At 40.3% G+C, this 18459-nt stretch overlaps 1 protein-coding gene across 1 annotated transcript in view; it reads left to right on the top strand.

Moving 5' to 3' along the window:
• Positions 1–18459, top strand: part of stx8 (syntaxin 8) — a 46918-nt gene that overhangs the window by 5516 nt on the left and 22943 nt on the right. Inside the window, exon 6 of the mRNA XM_028567662.1 lies at positions 1225–1317. Within this exon, the coding sequence (XP_028423463.1) occupies positions 1225–1317 (93 nt within the window). The remainder of the gene's footprint in view (positions 1–1224; positions 1318–18459) is intronic.

Below are 18459 nucleotides of genomic sequence, written 5' to 3'. Positions count from 1 at the left end.
GATATCAGGGACCTCCAACTACATATTGTATGAAATTAAGTTGCATATTAAACTCTGCCTACAATAATGTGTGGGCGGCCTAAAGCCTTTATACATACCATTTTAGTGCATAGAATACCAAGATATTAAAATATTTGTTGGCGTTATTTTATAAATCATGTTTTAATGGTAAAAATACATGTGGCACAGTGAATCCTTAGGATTAACTGTATCTGTGGGTGGCTACCTTAGTGACTACCTTACCTATAGGCCAGTAGACTTATCATCAATGTTTTGGTTTTTTCACAAAGAGGCTGATTTATATTTGCTAATAATATGAGAACTTTCAAAAATGAACAATCATTTTGTGGCCCCCCTGCAGTAACTCTGAGGACCCCCTGTTGAAGATCTCTGTTCTAGACACAACGTGATTTGTAATAAACTAGTATTGGCTATGCTAGTTTATGTTAACGTATAATAATTCACATCTAGAAAACATCTTGAAAGCCCATGCCTGCTTTTTTTCCTGTTTGCTGAATGGCTCTGACATGACTTGAACACATAGACATTAGTTCACCTGGATCCAAGTGACACTTCATTGCTATGTCTCCATTATGGCTGTGGTTATTGTCAATGTGGGATCCCAGATTCCTCTTAAGACAGTGAAACCAAACCACATTTCTAGTCCCCTGTGGGATTTCTGTTGGAGTTGGGTAATGGTGAGCGCCTGAACCTGCGGTCATAAAACATTCTTGTGGTAGAGAGTGTGTCAAACTTGGAAACCTACAGAGGCCAAGTCCTTTCTTTTCTCTCTTTCTATTTTTTTCCTTTCAGTTTCACTGTTTTTGCTCTCCACCTTGGCCTGCTGCAGTTATAATAACAGGAGTATGGCTGAGTGGGGTAAAGTACTGAATGACTCACATGTGGCACTGTGAGCTGAGCTGGACCCCAACAGCCTGTCATTCCTATTTCCTAAATAGTTGCCTTATTATATCACAAGTGCTGTATACTGTAATTGTTCCCTTCTTACAATTGGCATTTTTAAATGGAACGGTTTGTCTTACCCCACTGCTAAATTTGACATCACATTGATTTTATTTTTTGCAATGTGAATTTTTCTTGTGTCCTTTTCTCTGTATTGTTGTCTTGCATTGCATAATCTTCATGCTCTTACTTTTTTGTCTCTTTCTTCATCTCGTGTTCAAGTGTATACAAGTTTTAGTTTTCTTTCCTCTCTCTTCACAGCCCAGGATGCAGGCTTGGATGCACTAGCGGCTGTCATCAGCAGACAGAAGATAATGGGCAAGGAGATTGGCAATGAGCTGGATGAACAGAATGGTAAAGTTTACTTTGCATGTGTGTCCATACATATTCGTCAAAAGAAATTCCAGACACGTTACACTCCGCTGTGCGAAAGCAATCAGACATTCTTGTTCTGCAATGGAACGACTTTCCTCACGTAACTTGCTGGACAGTGATACTCCCTCACACCACCGCAACACTGACATAGTTAGTATCAAGCACACACACACCCTCACACTACCATTGTCAGAGCAGCTGACCTCACACTGAGGTCACAACCGTATCTACCAGCTTAACCTTTGGCATACATCCCACAGAGAATATTCATGCTGCTTAAATGCACTGAAAAAAAACTGTAATAGTTTTGTGTTCTGAAATCAGATCTGCTCAGAGATAATGGTGCTTTTGAGTTATTTCTGGCTAAGTTCCTCTTATCAGTCCATAAATAGCTTCCATCACAAGTAGAGCGTGCGATACAAAACGGAGTGCAATGTTTTTATGCTCAGACAGGCGGTACATGAGACATAAGACTTTGGGATGATCATCTGTCATCCGGTAAACAATTAGATCTTTTAATGCATCGCTCTCAGAAGACTATAGCAGTTAATAGACCAAAGCCTGAGAGTGTTGCCTTACAAAGAGGATGTACGAATGTATTCCTATCGTTTTTTTATTTCATCCTGGGGGCTATCTCTGATGTTTACATTGACAGTGAGCCCAGATCGTGCATTAGTCTGTCAGCTTCTTTTCCTTTTCTGACAATCGGGGAAAGGAACTTCACAGTTCCCGAACTACAGGTGATAAAGCTTAACCGAGGAATTGTTAGACTGTTCATCTACAGTTGTCTCACACACCTAAAGTACAGGCAGTTATGGTCTGTGTCTACCCCGATGACCAGCTTCCATTTGGGAAAAGAAGGCGTTGTTCTATCCTGTAATATCCTGTCTGAGCAGTTGTACCAAAACAAGTCCAGAGGTTGTATAACCAAGCGATATTGGCACGGAAACAAACAATATTCCTTTCTGCTGGGAAGGAATGGCAGATGTTTGGTTGACACCGATGGGAGAATGGAAGAGAGGAAAGCGGATTGTTTTAGCCCGCTCTCCTGTTACCGTATTGAACTAGATGGATCATTGCTCTAACGCTCCGACTGGCGTGTTTTTCTTCTCGTTCTTTCAGCTTGATGTCAGTGTTTCCAATAATATGAACCTGAATGGGTGATGGGAGAGCTGGATCTGAGAATTACACCAGTTCCACTCCAAGTAAGCGAGAAGGCAAATGGTTTTGGCCATGGAAACAATGGCTTGTCACTACTCCTGTGTTTAGACCCCACATGACCCTTAAATATAAATTTGATGGGAACTCAACTCTGTATTTCTGTAATGGCCCAAATATCTATGCCACCTGTGGGTACTGTAAACGGCTCCATGTGGTGAAATCCAAACCATACTCATTTGTAGAAGCCTGTACACATTTCCAGCAGTTTGTTTTAAGTAGGGCATATCTTGGTATTATTATGATAATTTGATATAATAATACTTGCATATATACACTGCCTACCGTTTATTTCAAAGCATACTCATAGTGTAACCGGTCCCTGTGTTCAGGCAGATGGCTCATAAAGTGTAGACATGGTATTTCCTCACGGATCTGTCCGAGCTCCTCGCGGTCTCTCCACAATTTACGGCCGAGCTTCAGGTTCATAAGGCCTGCTAACACCAGGCAATGATTCACAGGGCCTACACGGCTCTGGCCTCCCATAGCTTTTCTTTACCTCCGTGTGTTTCTTTCCTTTTGTGGGACCTTTGCTGCCCCTCCATCTCTCATCTCCCTCCCTGTTCTCCTTTGCCTCTTTTCAACAGTGCTTTATTTTCCTATTTCCTCCATCTCTTCTGTATCCTCTCATGCTGAGTTATGGGAGATGTCTTGGTTCCTTTAGTGTTTCACAGGATGGTGAATAGGGATATATCATACATGTAGATGTAGACCTAGTGACTGCTGGTGGAGTCCTCGAGTTCCATATGCCTCATTTAGGGTTCTTTGAGTAACTCACAAGTTTGAAAAAAAGGCGAGTCCACACTCAAAAATATGCTTGTATATTTATTTCAGACCTCGATAGTGACGCCCCTAAATAGAAGTAATTTACCCGGCAGTCATGTTGTTCAGAGTCTATTGCAGGCAAACCAACACTTTGCTTCCTTTCTTCTTCTTTGTTAGTGTTTAACTCTGCATGGTGTCAGTCGAACAGTATGATCATCCTCCTTGTTTGTTTTTGCTTTCAGTCTTGTGGGTGTTGTTTCAGCTCTGCATTCTGGAATCCCTACGGCAATTTACAAATCCCCAAATAAGAAAATGGCAATTAGAAACTGACATTTAAATTTTTGTATTAAGTTTTACATCCTTGTTATTAAAGCATTAACTCTGCATAGATTCTAACTACGGTTAACGTGTGGCCTGTCCGAGTACTGTTTTTCCTATATCCTAATACGAGACTTTAAGTCTCAACGAATTAATGTTATCTGCATTAAAAAAATGAAAATTACTGTTTTTCTTCTAGACTTGTACTTAAATGAGTTTTTTATTATTATTGCATGAGGCAGCTTTGCACGTGCTGCATTTCTTACGTGTATTAAATGTCAAAATCGAGGATGTAAAAAGTAAGGGGATAGTTTAATGTTTTCGGAGAGGCAAGGAAAATAGATTTAACTTATGAAGCAGGGGAATGGCAAGGCTTCTTGTTGATCTTGACAGTTGGCGTGTAACCTTGGCGTCCGACTGTCTTTCTGTCTTGTAGGGTTCCTTTTCCCCCTGTACTGTAGCAGTGTTTTCCTATAAATAGATTAAGCTCTTTGTAGTTTGGCTCTTCAAGTCTAGCTCATGACCCAAGTGCAGTGGAGGTTGCAGTCATTTCCTTTTCGGGAGACAAATCCGGCTGAGGTCAGCAATGAAGACGACCCTTTTCAGAGGTTTAGAGATGAACCCAAAGCCCTCCGCTACTCCCCTCTCAGTCTCAACTGGATCAACACAGGCTGAAATGTAGAAACAAGTAAGCAGACCCGACTACCTCAATTTCAGTCTGCTTTATGGCTTATAACATTAATCCATTGCATATTTAAGATTTTCCAATCTTACTTGCCAGTCATTATAAAAATAGAAATGCAATCCTTAGTAAATGATGTGCTGTCATCAAGTTTATTTTCATATTTTTAACATGACTTAACATGCTACTAAAGATAGCATTTCATTTCCAAATTAAATCTTGCAGAAAATAGTCCGACGCATAGCAACTGAAATGGCTGGCATCAGCAGTAGTCTCCCCTACCAACGAGAAATATCAACATTCATTTAACTTTATTAGTGTTGATATTTCTCAGATTGAGGTCTGGAACAACGGCATCAGTCCGTGTCAGTGTGACAGACAGTGGCTAGTAAAAATGCGGCTTTAAAAAAGGGCGGCAAGCGTTTGAGGTTGTCCGATTTCTCTGCTCGATTGGGTTTGACTAGTGGTGAAGTACTGCAGCTATGACATTATGCCATGTACTGTAAAAACTCCTGTCAACAGAAGGTGTGAGTGAAAACCACATGATGTAGACAGACATACCTGTAGAAACACAATAACACACATAAATAAACAACAAAGGGCAGATTGATTTTAAGGTGCATCTCTGTGCTTATGACTCTATCATGATCCAGCGATAGATAGATAGATCGATCAATCGATTGATTTTATTAATCCCAAATTGGAAAATTACTCTGTTACAAGCAGCAAGTCACCAAGGACATACACACATACTCACACACAAACCAAAAATATAAGAAATATACTAGAAATAATAAATAAGATCAAATATCTTCTGAAACAACTTCTGAAAAATATACTTAGATGAATGGACAAGAATGTACAGTACATGTATATACAAGTGTAGAAGAAAATGTACAACCTACATACATAGGTTATATCACAAAATAAAAATTATATTAAATATGAAGTGACCAGCGTGCAAGTAGCACAGTATATACAGTATAGCACAGTATATATACTTAGGCTAGACCATTCGAATAAATTAATGATGAGTTAATGCATTTTCCACCACCTCTCAACATGTCAGTTCAACGGGAGTTTCCAGCTTAACTAAATCTACTCCTCAGAGTTCACCACACATAAACCATTCAAATGAATCAAGTCCCTGCCGTTTGTTCTGTGTATGTGTCTCCACATCCAGACCTAATTTTGAATAGACCTCAGACCCCTGACAGCTCTAGCAGATGTGTTCTCACATTAACTATCACAACCATGGCCTTTCCATGTCCTGTCCCAGTTTTTTCCACTCTCTTTGATAATAATTCTTTGGGCCGCTCGGTATTGCAACTCCTATCTTTACTGAGAACACAGTAATAGCCACAAAGTGTACAGTATATCCGGGACTGGAGAAAAACAGACCCTCATTTGGATTGAGACCTTCTGGAACAAATTTAAGATGGATGCAAGAGATATTTTCTCTTAGGCACTGACTGCAACAGGTCTGACCACATGTGCTCTCTCGTTTTGTCTGACTCTTAGATAGGAAAAAGTGGATGTCTTTTTTTCGCATGACACCGTAGCTGCTTGGTCCGGGTTCAATCTTGTGTTGTTTAGTAACAAACCTTTGCTTTGAGGCAACCTTTGCCATTCACTCACTCACTTACCTTTCGCTATTATCCACAGTGATTTAGCATGGAGGGAACTTGCAGGCCTAACCTAAGTACACAAAACCCTGTAAATACCTAACCATAGATCCCACTACAGTTATATATGTGTGTGTGTGTGTATGTGTGTGTGTGTATATATATATATATATATATATATATATATATATATATATATATATATATATATATATATATATATATATATAGCCAAAAAAAAGAAACGTCCTGTCAACTGCTTTTATATTTTAAGCAAACTTGCAAATATTTTTCATGAACATTAAAAGATTTAACAACTAAGACATAAACTGAACAATTTTCACAGACATGTGACTAACATAAATGAAATAATGTGTCCCTGAACAAAAGTAGCCCTCAGTATCTGGTGTGGCCACCAGCTGCATTAAGTACTGCGGTGCATCTCCTCCTCATGTACTGCACCAGACTGGCCAGTTCTTGCGGTTGTTGTTGCCATCCTGTACCTGTCCCGCAGGTGTGATATTCGGATGTACCGATCCTGTGCAGGTGTTGTTACACGTGGTCTGCCACTGCGAGGACGATCAGCTGTGCTTCCTGTCTCCCTGTAGCGCAGTCTTAGGCGTCTCACAGTAGGGACATTGCAATGTATTGCCCTGGCCACATCTGCTGTCCTCATGCCTCTTTGCACCATGCCTAAGGCACGTTCACACAGATTAGCAGGGACCCTGGGCGTCTTTCTTTTGGTGTTTTTCAGAGTCAGTAGAAGTGTCTCTTTACCTTCCTAATTTTCTTTTAACTGTGAACTTAATTGCCTACCGCCTGCAAGCTGTTATTGTCTTTTTGACCGTTGAACAGGTGCATGTTCATTAATTATTTAGGGTTCTTTGAACAAGCATGGAAAACATTGTTTAAACTCTTTACAATGAAGATCTCTAAATTTATTTGGATTTTTACAAAAGTATCTTTACAATACAGTCTCCTGAAAAAGGGGCGTTTCTTTTTTGCAGAGTTTATGTATATGAATATATGGTGGATCTTCTTTATGGCTGATTTGCGGAATCTCTGTGAAAAAGAGCCTTCTGTCGAAAGAAATACAGCGCAAAAGCGGTTACTTTAATAAGTCAGAGTCGTTAACATTATTATGCACTTCCCATTTGGGATTTAACGTCATTCAAGGACCCCTTAAACAGAACACAAGGCTGTTGCAGTTACTCAGTTTGTGACCTTTTGGTAATGGGAGTGCTTTTAAAGCACTTTGTCACCCAGCCTGATTTATTCTGAAGGTAAAAGTTACTTTCCAAGTGTCCTCTCTGTTAGTAAGCCAGCCGCTAAAGAAACAGAATAGGCTTTGCTCCTATGATGGACTTCTTGCTAATAATTAGGTCACTGATTTGATTTTGTGTCAGCAGAGCATGTATAGGGTCCAAGTTGGACAGCACTAATGACTTCCAAATAAACAGTAGAGCGAGAGGAGAGAGGCACTTACTGCTGCAGCGCGGTGACGTCAGCAGCTGCCCCAGAGAACACAGGCCGCTGTTTGCTTCTGCTTTTTCGAAACAGCTCGGTGAGCAAATAAACCATGCTAATGATGGCACTCGGCAGAAAGTCAGTGTAGTTCGTGTTGTCGATTGATTTATTGTTTGTTTAATTCGCTCCGTTTGAAAGTGAGGCTGGTAGTACTGAGTAGTGTTTTCCAGACGGCATGGAAATGCAGAGACCCCTGATGTGATGTTCAAACTGTTGTCATCAGAGGAACGTCAAGCTTGCAATGGGCCGCGAAAGAGGGCATCATTTTGTGTGACCACCAGATTGGTTGACTGGTGTTTGACTTTGGGAATTATTGAGAACTATAAATGATGTAGGGGATAACAAACTCACTGTAATATTATTTAGTCTCCTTTTTTATAGACTTTAGGCTGCTCTCGACATGCCTCTGAGAATAACTGGTGATGTTTTTTTCCATAATCCTACAATTTAGATATGTATGTAGGGCTGCAACTAAGGATTATTTCCATATTGTTTTATTCTATCACAGGTTTTTTTAGCAATTAATTAGGTCATAATTTATTCTAAATATAACAAAAAAATCTAGCAATCAACATTTTTTTGTATATAGCCCTTTACAGCGACCAGCAGGTATCCAAAGTTCTTTATATTAAGGAGCAAGGTACATTAGTGACAAATGCTCATTGACAAGTAATCAAAGCCTAACATGGCATGTTACAGTCACTTATTTTGTCTTACTAAGACAGACAGTTCAAGTTCTTGTTTTTGTCCTACACACCTGCATTGAAGAATTGTTTGAATGTGCAAATGTTTTTCTTTAAAAGTCTAACTAAGAGTTAAAAAAAACGAAACGTATCCAAATATGGGGTATAAAAAGGAAACAAGCAAATCTTTCATATACTGCGATATAGGTACTATAAATACAGTATAAAGATATGAACATTGGCTTAATGCTGTCCCTTTCATTTTTGGTGTCTTCTTTTTCCTCTATCACGAAAAGGACAGGGTTCAAACTGCAACTCAAGTCCGTCCATCCTATTCTGTAGAGCCCCTTTGTGTAGGGCATATTTTTATTCCCCTTAATAGTCTTATCTCAAAACTCGTATTTTGCCACTTTCTGGGACCTATCCACTAATCAATATTCTAAAACCATTAGTTCCGTTTTTATTGATTTTCTGAGCAGGGCAATGAGAACAGTAGATTAAGTTTCTAATTTGTGACTCATACAGAAAGTATTTTTTAAATACTTCTGGGATGTTGCCAGATAGAACAGCTTGTGGATTTCAGGTTTCAAGTAATGTGTAAAAAAGCGTTTTAACCAGATTCTTTTATATTTTACTCAACCTTACTCCAGTTTGGTAATCTCATGGATTAAACTGCTTTATATGTATACTTGTTAAAGATTGAAGCTGTGTTTAGAGGGTTTAAGATTCCCTAAAAACATTTATGGCAGTGGATGTGTGATGGAATGAAAAAAGATGGGCAAATGAAGATGCACTGCAAGTCACCAGGCCAGGCCTGCTGTGCCATGCATCCTAACCAGGGAACAATCAATCATGAGTCCTTGTGTCCTTATTTCTCTATCTATCCATCCCGGCATCCATCTCTGTCTTAGGCCGGTTGGTGTCACACTGATAGAGTTGTGAAGAAGAGGGGACTAACAATGACATGAGGGACTTGGGTCACATCAACCACAGCCAAGTGATGAATAATCCAGTTTAGGCACAGCAAGGAAATTAACATTTTTGGACGCTGAAGAAAAACATGTTGAGACATTTCATCAATCACGCCTTCTATTGTTTCTCTCAGTGGATTGATGCCCCCTTTTATCACTCAGAAAACATGGGATTTTCGGTTTTCTTCAGTGTCTTAAAATGCAACCTGTTGTACCTTTTTTAAGTGTTTTTATGCCCCTGTTTGTCTTTTCTTCAGAGTTTCAGATGGAGGTCAGAAAAACATTCCATTGTGCAGAATTTCTTCATGTAATGGCACCAAAATCAGTGACTAGTCTGAATGTGAACGTCTTTAGGAGTAAATTGGACTGTGTTGTGAATTTAATGAAAAAAATCCATACATTAAAAGATTGTCTGGATGTTTCAGTTACACTTTACTTGAAGGTATCTACGTAAGAGTGACATGACACTGTCATGAACGTGTCATAAACATTATAAACAAGTCATGAACGTTTGACATAACGCTTCTTTTTGTCATGACAAGTTATGGTTATGGTTAGAGTTAGAGTTAAGATTAGGGTACATGTGTCATGACAGTGTCATGTGTTCATGACGGTGCTGAGTTCCCTGCTGAGTTCAGGGATACCTCACACAAGACACTATGTGATACAGTTCATTAGCTGTGTAAGGGGGCGTGGCTGAAGCATAGGGGGCGGGCCAAACCATGACCAATGAAAACGGAAGTCTCTGTTGAGTTCAATGATACCTCACACAATAGTGTACATCAAACGGGTCATTAGTTATAAAGGGGGCATGGCTAAAGCATGGGGGGCGGGTCAAACCATCACCAATTAAAAAGTTACTCTCTGCTGAGTTCAATGATACCTCACACAAGGGTCTACATCAAACAGGTCATTAGTTATAAAAGGGTGTGTGGCTAAAGCTTAGGGGGCAGGTCAAACCTAGCCTGGGTAAACCCTGACGAACTTCCGGCAAATTTGAGATTTGCTCTGCAGGTCAGTCTGGCAAAGAGCCCATTCAAACCCATTTCCAATGTCCTCAAAATTGAGGCACCAATCACAACCGCTGACGTGGGCTTAACACCAATCACAACCGTTGAGGCGGGCTTTACGCGACGAGGATAGTGCAGCGACGGCGAGCAGCTTTTTGTTTACATTCAACATGACGGCTACCGAAGCCGTGCTTCACCAAGACCAGGGACCGGCAGGTCAGTCTGACATATGCCGATTTTATACCGGTCAATGCTAGAATTAACTGACAACATAAGTTATACGAGTTACAGTTCTCAAGGACGCACGCACACACGGACAGAGACACAGTCTCTTTTTCCTTTCTCTCAACTTCTCCGCCGTGTGTGGTGTGAAGCGCGTGTCCGCGCTATTCTTGCACATGTAGGGAGCCTCGTGAATTAACCTGCAACATGTCAGCTGTTTGGAAATTCTTCAGCGTGTGTGCAGAACATAACAAGTTAGCAATATGCAACACCTGCAAAGAGAAAGTAGGGCGTGGAGGGACCACACCAAAAACCAAAATCACATTTATTTTGTTGGATGTGAAAAGCGTCACCCGTATCGCTGGTCTGATTGGTTGAAGGACTATCCAATGAGCCCAGAGGCATTTGAGTGGCGTCCGTTGGTGACGCCCCTTTGGAAATGAACTGTCAATGAACCTTTCCCAGACCCACTCTCAGTTACAGCTGAGAAGGGTCTGGTGTTAACCAGGCTAGGTCAAACCATCACCAATGAAGAATGAAATTTCTGCTGAGTTCAATGATACCTCACACAAGACTCTACCGTAAACCGTTCAAAAGCTATAAAAGGGGGCGTGGCCTGAGTACAAGGGCGTGGTTAAACTGTACAATATACCATGTAGACCACACATAAGTGTATAATGTAAATTGGATAATGTTTGTCATGAAAGGCTGATTTCCTGTTGCCAGCGAGAGGCGCTATGACCAAATGTCAATTTTGGCTTGTAGATATCCTCAGGCCTGGACCTTTGTCAATCATGAGACATTTTGGGCAGATATGACAACACACACTCAAGTTACAACAACTTCTTTGTTCATCGATAAAGGCTCAAAATGGCCGCCACGTCCACACAATGATGCGTATGCAAAGTTTGGTGAGTTTTTGAGTATGATAAGGTCCCCAAAAAGGCAATTGATTGCGCGGGAAAAGAAAGAATAATGATTCCTTCAGTTTCAATAATAATGCATTTTATTTATATAGCGCTTTTTACAACACTCAGACACTTTTTTTTTTAAATAGATGCCAACATGTAGCAGGCTTTCACACTAAGCTGTTTCCATCCTTCATGCTTTCTGCTCTGCAAACTTTGTTGCTAAATCATGGCTTTGATTTATCTCAGTCCATTCGCAACAATTGTGTGCTGGTGACAGTTGTTAGCAGGAAAGGCCTCACATTAAAAAGCTGGTGGCAGAAAGTCTCAGATTACAGGAAGAGACAACTGATGTGTTGCAGTAGTAGAGGAGAGTGATGTGGATACCGGTACGACTTTCAGGCCTGATTTGGCAACAGTCTGAGAATCGGGCAGAGTAACAGTAGACATTACATAGTTTTGTGCGCAAACAACTTCTGTATTCATACTATTGATGCAAAACTTTCTTGTGTTGAAAAGCAAAGAAAAAGTAAGGATTTCTCCAGCTGTCTATCACAAGAACAAAAAACATTTTCGGACAATGTGTGTATTTCTTCTGTTTATTTTATTTATTTAATGGAACCGTTAACAGCATCTTAACAAGCAGGTGATTTTTTTTTTTTAATCCTAGTTATTTGTCGCCCAATAGATGGCAGATTAAAGCATGGTGGGTTGAAAATATGTAGCCGGTATAGAGCACATTGGAATGCAGTCCTTGTTGTTGCGTTTGAGAATAATGCGCCAAAGTTTATAACAATTTCATGGACCACGATGACTCATTTCTGGATGTTTCTCTACACTGTTGTGTAAGGGATATTATAGCACATTAAGACCTATCCACCCCACAGCTCTGTGGATCAAATTATCCTGATTCGGCATGTTTGTGGGAGCTGATGTTTCTTTGGGATGTTTTTAGCTTAAAATGGCGAGGGAGAAACAACATTGGTGCCAACACACTCCTCTGACAAACAATTTAGAATGCAGTTTATCTTGCTGACATATTTTTTTTTTTTTTTTTTTCAGCAAATAAATTGGACAAATGATAGTTTTGAGATTGATTTTGAATAAAGTCATCAGCTTCAGCTGGAGAATGTGTGGTGTGGCAGACAAGGGCATGGCAAACAACTTTGTGGAGTAGGAGATTGTCTTACTGTCTTACTTTCTCTCTCTTTCTCACCTACACACACACACACACACACACACACCACAGTCATTCCGTATAAAACGGAGACAGGCACCTAGAGAAGCCCGATATACGGTATGATGCAGGAATGAGGTGTGGCTGGTTCTCCTCAGCTCATCTGCAGACCCGGATCACATCCAGATGTCCACCAACAGGCAGTTGTTGAGACGGGGCGAGGTTGTTTCACCTTCCACGCCCTTCTCCATCCATCCTTCACAACACGCACCGCCACCACGCTGGCAGTCGCAAGCTTTTTCACAAACTATCAATTGTGCATTATCCCTGAAAACGCACACGCTAATAAGGAAGGAGAGAAAAAAAAGAATCTAGGGAGCTATGATTTCACCGGTTCTTTCCCACCAACATCTTTAAAGCAGAGGATGACACAACACTTGGAAACAAACACTTATTGGGCTGTGTGTGTTCTTTAGGAGTTGGTCTCATTACCATGTCTTTGAGTAATCCGTCTTTTTAATACTGTCTTAGTGGACATTAGAGGGGATTTAGCTGTTATTATGGGTTTTACTGTGATGCTAATACTCTGACCATGTATTCTGCAATTTGAATAATCTATTATATTATTGTATATTAACCATCTACACATCAGACTATGTCATGATGGATGATTTCAGTCGTCACAGACAGCTTAGGTTCAATAACATTTGACCCGTTTACTTACTATTACTTAAAGATCAATGCTTCATTCTACAATTCATTCGGCTGTTGGTTTTTCATATTTTATGTTTTTTTTTCAGTTAATTAATGGAGGGTGTCTGCTCTTTTTGCTATGGTGGAAGTCTGACATGCCACCGTGGACACTTGTATTCCTTCGCTCCATGATTCTGAGTAGAGGTGCAGCCTCACTGTACTGAACCAATTGGAGGGGGATTTTTACTTTGCCAAAACCGGGTTTACTCAATTTTTTACTTGGCTACAATTAACCTCAATTCTTGCACCACACAAAGATGTTGAATATGACTTTCAACATCTTCTTACATAATTGATCTACTGTACGACACACTTAAATTGGGCAAAGTAGCAAATATTTACTATATATATATATATATATATATATATATATATATATATATATATATATATATATATATATATTGGTAATACTAAAGAAAGCATTATTGTTAATATCGCAGTAACTTAAATGCTTTCTATTGACTTTTATTAGGTTGTTTATTTACTTTTAAGCATAGATGGAAAAGAAACCAGTTTTTGAGTTATGAAACATGAAAAGAAATAACTTACAGAAGTTTATACGTGTTCCATGTTCTGGTCATGTGTTACTGTAGCTTATAGTGCTTTATTAATTTAATAATGTGAAATGAAAGAGCTGCTCTATGAATTTTAACTTATTTATCAAAGTCCCGCTTGTCCAAATCAAAGTTTTGATAAGAAAAATCCTTAAAAGCCAGTTAAGAGAACATGTCTAAATCTCACGATATTGTGTATCATCAAATAGTTTAGAAATTCTGACATATGACATAGTTTTACATATTCAAGCCTAAAGCAGCATAATGCAAGAACAGCTGGTTAACCCTGTTAGCTGTTGATGGCATTCGGTTCAGTATCACCTCTCGGTGTATCACAATCAAGCTAGTATGCACCATTGGTGTTCCATACAGATGTAGTCAGTAAAAGCATGCTTCTTGTTTGATTGCATTACTGCTGCACTGTTACTACTAGGACTACAGTATTACTACTCTCCTCATAGGAATCATTTGGAAAATCCTACAGTATTACTGTAAAAGACATAAAGGAAGAAAAATGTTACCATTGGCCATCACTGTGTGACATTATCTGTGGTAATACATCAATCACATGAAGAATATGAAGTATCAGGATGTTATGATTTGACTGCATTGTTATTTTTGATCTGTATTTTGGGAGCCTAGCACGTGTGGTATGTGTACTATTTAACAGCAAACTGATGTTCCTTTGCTGTAATTTTTCCCCGGAGAGCCTTTGCGGGCATATTGTCCAGGGAAAGCACATTAGCCGTATGTGTTGGTGGTATTGGTGGTTGGGAAGCTCTGTAATTTCAGCTGCCTGTTCCTTTGGCTCTGGGCGAAGGATTCCCTGCCATTTAATGGTACCTTAGACTGACTCAGGCTTGGCCCAGCAGGTTCCTTTTGGCTAACGCAAGTGACAGCGGGAACAAATCTCCTCCTCTGTTTATTTAATTGCTAACCGCTCCGGTTTGGAGGCTATGTTCAAAGGGCCGACTAGCAGAGAGCTGCCTCGCGTTCCCCTCAGACTTGGGTTAGCATGGGTCATCCCACATAATGAGTGGAAGGACTTACTTTACAGAGTCTGCCTCAACCCAAAGCCAGCACGTGGTTCCCATTTAAGCACAAGGGGAAGATTGCACCTTCATCTGCTGGGCATTTTTATGTGTTTGTGTGTGCATGTGCACATATATACATCTGTTATTTAGCAATCTGTGTGTGCGTGCAAACAGATGAGTGCGTATGTTTAAGAGTGTAAGTGCCTTCTCTGAGTGTGAGATCACTGTGTTTGTACTGAAAGTCTACACCACATGTCCAGCACATGTTGTCACGTTGTGACTGGCACACAGGCCATATTTATATCTGCTGGAGGAGCTCGGAGGCCAATGGCCAATCTGCGATGGGATGGAGTTCGAGGTAGACGTCAGAGCAGGACCTCACACACACACGTACGCAGACACAAACACACAGAGTGCGGTAGAGAGCAGGGTGGGCTAATCTTACAAATGCACTGTGCAAAGACAGCGAGGCAAGGAGACTGAGGGGGCGAGATGGGAGGAGGGTGAGGGAGGAAAAACAAAGGTCGAGAGACTTGGAAGGAGAGTATAAGAAAGGATGAGACCGAAAAAGTAAGTGAGATAAGATACTAAGAGAGATTGTTCTTTTAATGAAGAACTTGGCCAATTGTCTTATCATAGCCATTGAAAAGAAAGGAATGGACAAAGGAAGAAGTCAATACCATTTCAAATGTTTTAAGAGGGAGATTTTTAAAAGGGAGGGAACTATATTAAAATGTATTTATTAAGCCCTTTTCAAAACCCAGCTAACAGTGTGCTTCACACAAGGCAGCAAATTAAAATGGTCACCCTGTAAATGGGACCCTGTAGTAGATAGTGGGAGGAGAAAGATCCTAATCGACAGCTTGTGCATTCTGTGTTTACCCACATACATGCATTCTTTTTGTTTATTTGCCACAAAAGCGCTATACAGTTTTCAGGAGCTTTTGCTGTGTTGGGACCTTTTTTGTGAAAACTGTTCACTCAACTTTTATATATTTAGTATTAGTTAGTTTAGTAACTGTAACTGTAGACATACCAGATGTATTGGTATTGCATTGGAGAGGTAATTGAGGAAATTTAAGTGATAGCTGTCACCTAACCTTTAAAGTGATACTGTACATATCTGTCCCATTAGAAATTGTTTTTACAAAACATGTTACTAATATGCCACCTTTTGTAGAAGAAAACCTTTCAAGTGGGAAATGCTTTGTGCCCCTTCCATTTCATCTGTTATCTGATAACCCTGCATGTGTGCTATCAGACACAATCTACAGGCCAAACTAAGGATGATAATCCCCCCCCTCCTCTTAGACAAAAGATGAAAAACTCCCTTTAAAACCTAGGTTTGACTCAGAATTTGAATAAGAGGCCCTTGATTGGCCTCATTTTTGTGGAAAATGTTTACTTCAGTTTGATGTGTTATGGGCACTGCACATATCTGTGCCACTTGAACAAGACGGGCCCCTAAAAAAGGCCTTTGATCTGTTATCTAATCATTCTCATCTGTTTCACTCAAGGCTTAATATCACCCTCCCGATTTGTGCCATTGTTACACAATCAAGACAGGCTGTAAGTATTTTAGTGTGGGCATAGACCTGCACTGTCCAGACTAAAGAGGATAAACATACACACAAAGGAAATATAACCTGTATATTTTTAGGAATTACGTATGGACCAGTCTAGTTTTTTTAACATCATTCTTTGAGTACATTCAATCTGCGAGCTCATGTTTCATTTGCTCTGGCAGATACATCTGGCTCCCCTCACGTTCAGACAGATTTCCATTCGACCAGCCCCGGGGCGGACCAATCACAACGGTTTATCTAATATGGGGCGGGTTTAAGACTATGACCGTCCTGTAGGTCTGTCCTTCACAATGTCCCAGGCTCAGGAAACTGAGATCAAACTGTCAAACTAGGCAGTGCAGATCAAATAATAATCAAAATTCTGTTACTGTATTGTCTATTTCCCTATTGCCGCGAATGTTTCAGAGACCTATTTTAGTGTACTGTTTTAGCTGTTATTTGAGAAAGTTTGTTACCAGGCCATCTTTTTTTTTTCTTACTGAAAACCGCACAAGTACCGCCCCAACATGCATGTGTCACTCAGCACTACAGCACTTGCTTTGATTGGTTGTGATTGGTTGGTTGCATCCAGGGGCATTTTGGTCTGCACCGTTGATAACGCCTGTATAAGGGATTTAATTATCACCTAAAAGAAGTATTTTAGATGTTGTAAAACTGTACCTGCACTCTGTATCTGCACTATGTAAGCTTTCCATAACATTTCTGAATTACTGCAAAAATGAGTCCTGTGGTCAGTACACACTTCCCATTTTCAGCATTAATTAAAAAACAATTCATTTGACATACATTTAGTTCTGCAATTGATCTATTTTTACAACTAATATAGTTAATTTGTAATGATTAGAAAAATTATACTTAAAGTCGTTGCTGTAGTTAAGCATTTAACTCATTTACTTTCATGAACTTTTAAATTGAATTAAAATGGGGATAAATATGAGTTAAAATCAAGAGCCATCTGTGTCTTCTCCCTCATGCAGCCCACACATGAACCCACTAGTGGGCAGTAGAGGCAGTTGCAGCACACAAGTCATGGTCCTCAGTGAAACTCTTGGTGTTTACACCTACCAAAGGGTATGATTCACGGCTGTGTGCTTTCTCTTCCGTGGGATAGATGTTATGGTGGTGGAATGATCCAAGTTTAAGGCGGATGAGGTGGGAGTCAGAGGAAATCACACAAGATTTGTTAATTTGTTTAATTCCTCTGAGGAGGTTTCTTCTTCTCCTCCAGTAATCAGCACCTCCTCCTTTTCGCTCATCAGCCGGAGGAGCTGGGTAATTACACGACAGCTGTAGGTGCAGCTGTTTTAATGGCTGCAGCTTGTACTGCCCTGTCAGACTTCATAGCTACAGTGCGATGATGATGTACTGTGCGTGTCATTTATTCATGGGGTCTTGTGTGTCTGTGTGTGAGTAGTGCAGCTACTAGGACTACACTTAAATGTTCACATTGTGTGTGTACTCTGTGTTTAACTGTCTGTGCATCCAGCCATGTTTTTTAGTGAATGTAGCCCACAGTGGAGCATGTGGTATTGTTGTGTCATAGTTTTGCTGTTTGCTTAGTGCCCTGCATCACTCCTAGCTGTCCACAAGCTATGTGGGAGGCTGTTTCCTCTCAGGATGGGAAGTTGTTTCAGCCGCACTATTGGCCAAACATTTATTATGGCCTCTGTGAGTACAGTGCAATAACCCTAAATCCACCACATACTCACTAGCAATTATGTTGCATTATGTATGCATCTCGTATGCCACCCTGGTATGCCAACTGTTCCCACCTCTGTCTTTGTCAATTTCAGATTCACATATGTGTTACTGTCATCAGTGTATTCAAGCAAAGTATGTCTAGATCAGGTTGTATGTATAATGTAAAGCCCTTAGTAGTAGGAGCTTGGGTTTTTATTTATCCTTGATTGTCTCTGGGTTCTGTCCACACGTGGGCACATTGTGTTAAGAAGGAAAGAACCATTGTCCTGAGGCTCAGTGCAGTTTGCCCATATCCTGCACCTGTTGTATTTTACGGACTCACCACTCACCTTACACGGCAGTGGAAGGAGAGTGTCATTGGCCAGTGGATTGCCATCCTGGTTT

This window comes from Perca flavescens, chromosome 2 (genome assembly GCF_004354835.1).
Source record: "Perca flavescens isolate YP-PL-M2 chromosome 2, PFLA_1.0, whole genome shotgun sequence".
NCBI lineage: Eukaryota > Metazoa > Chordata > Actinopteri > Perciformes > Percidae > Perca > Perca flavescens.
This window is presented reverse-complemented; position numbering and strand designations above follow the sequence as displayed.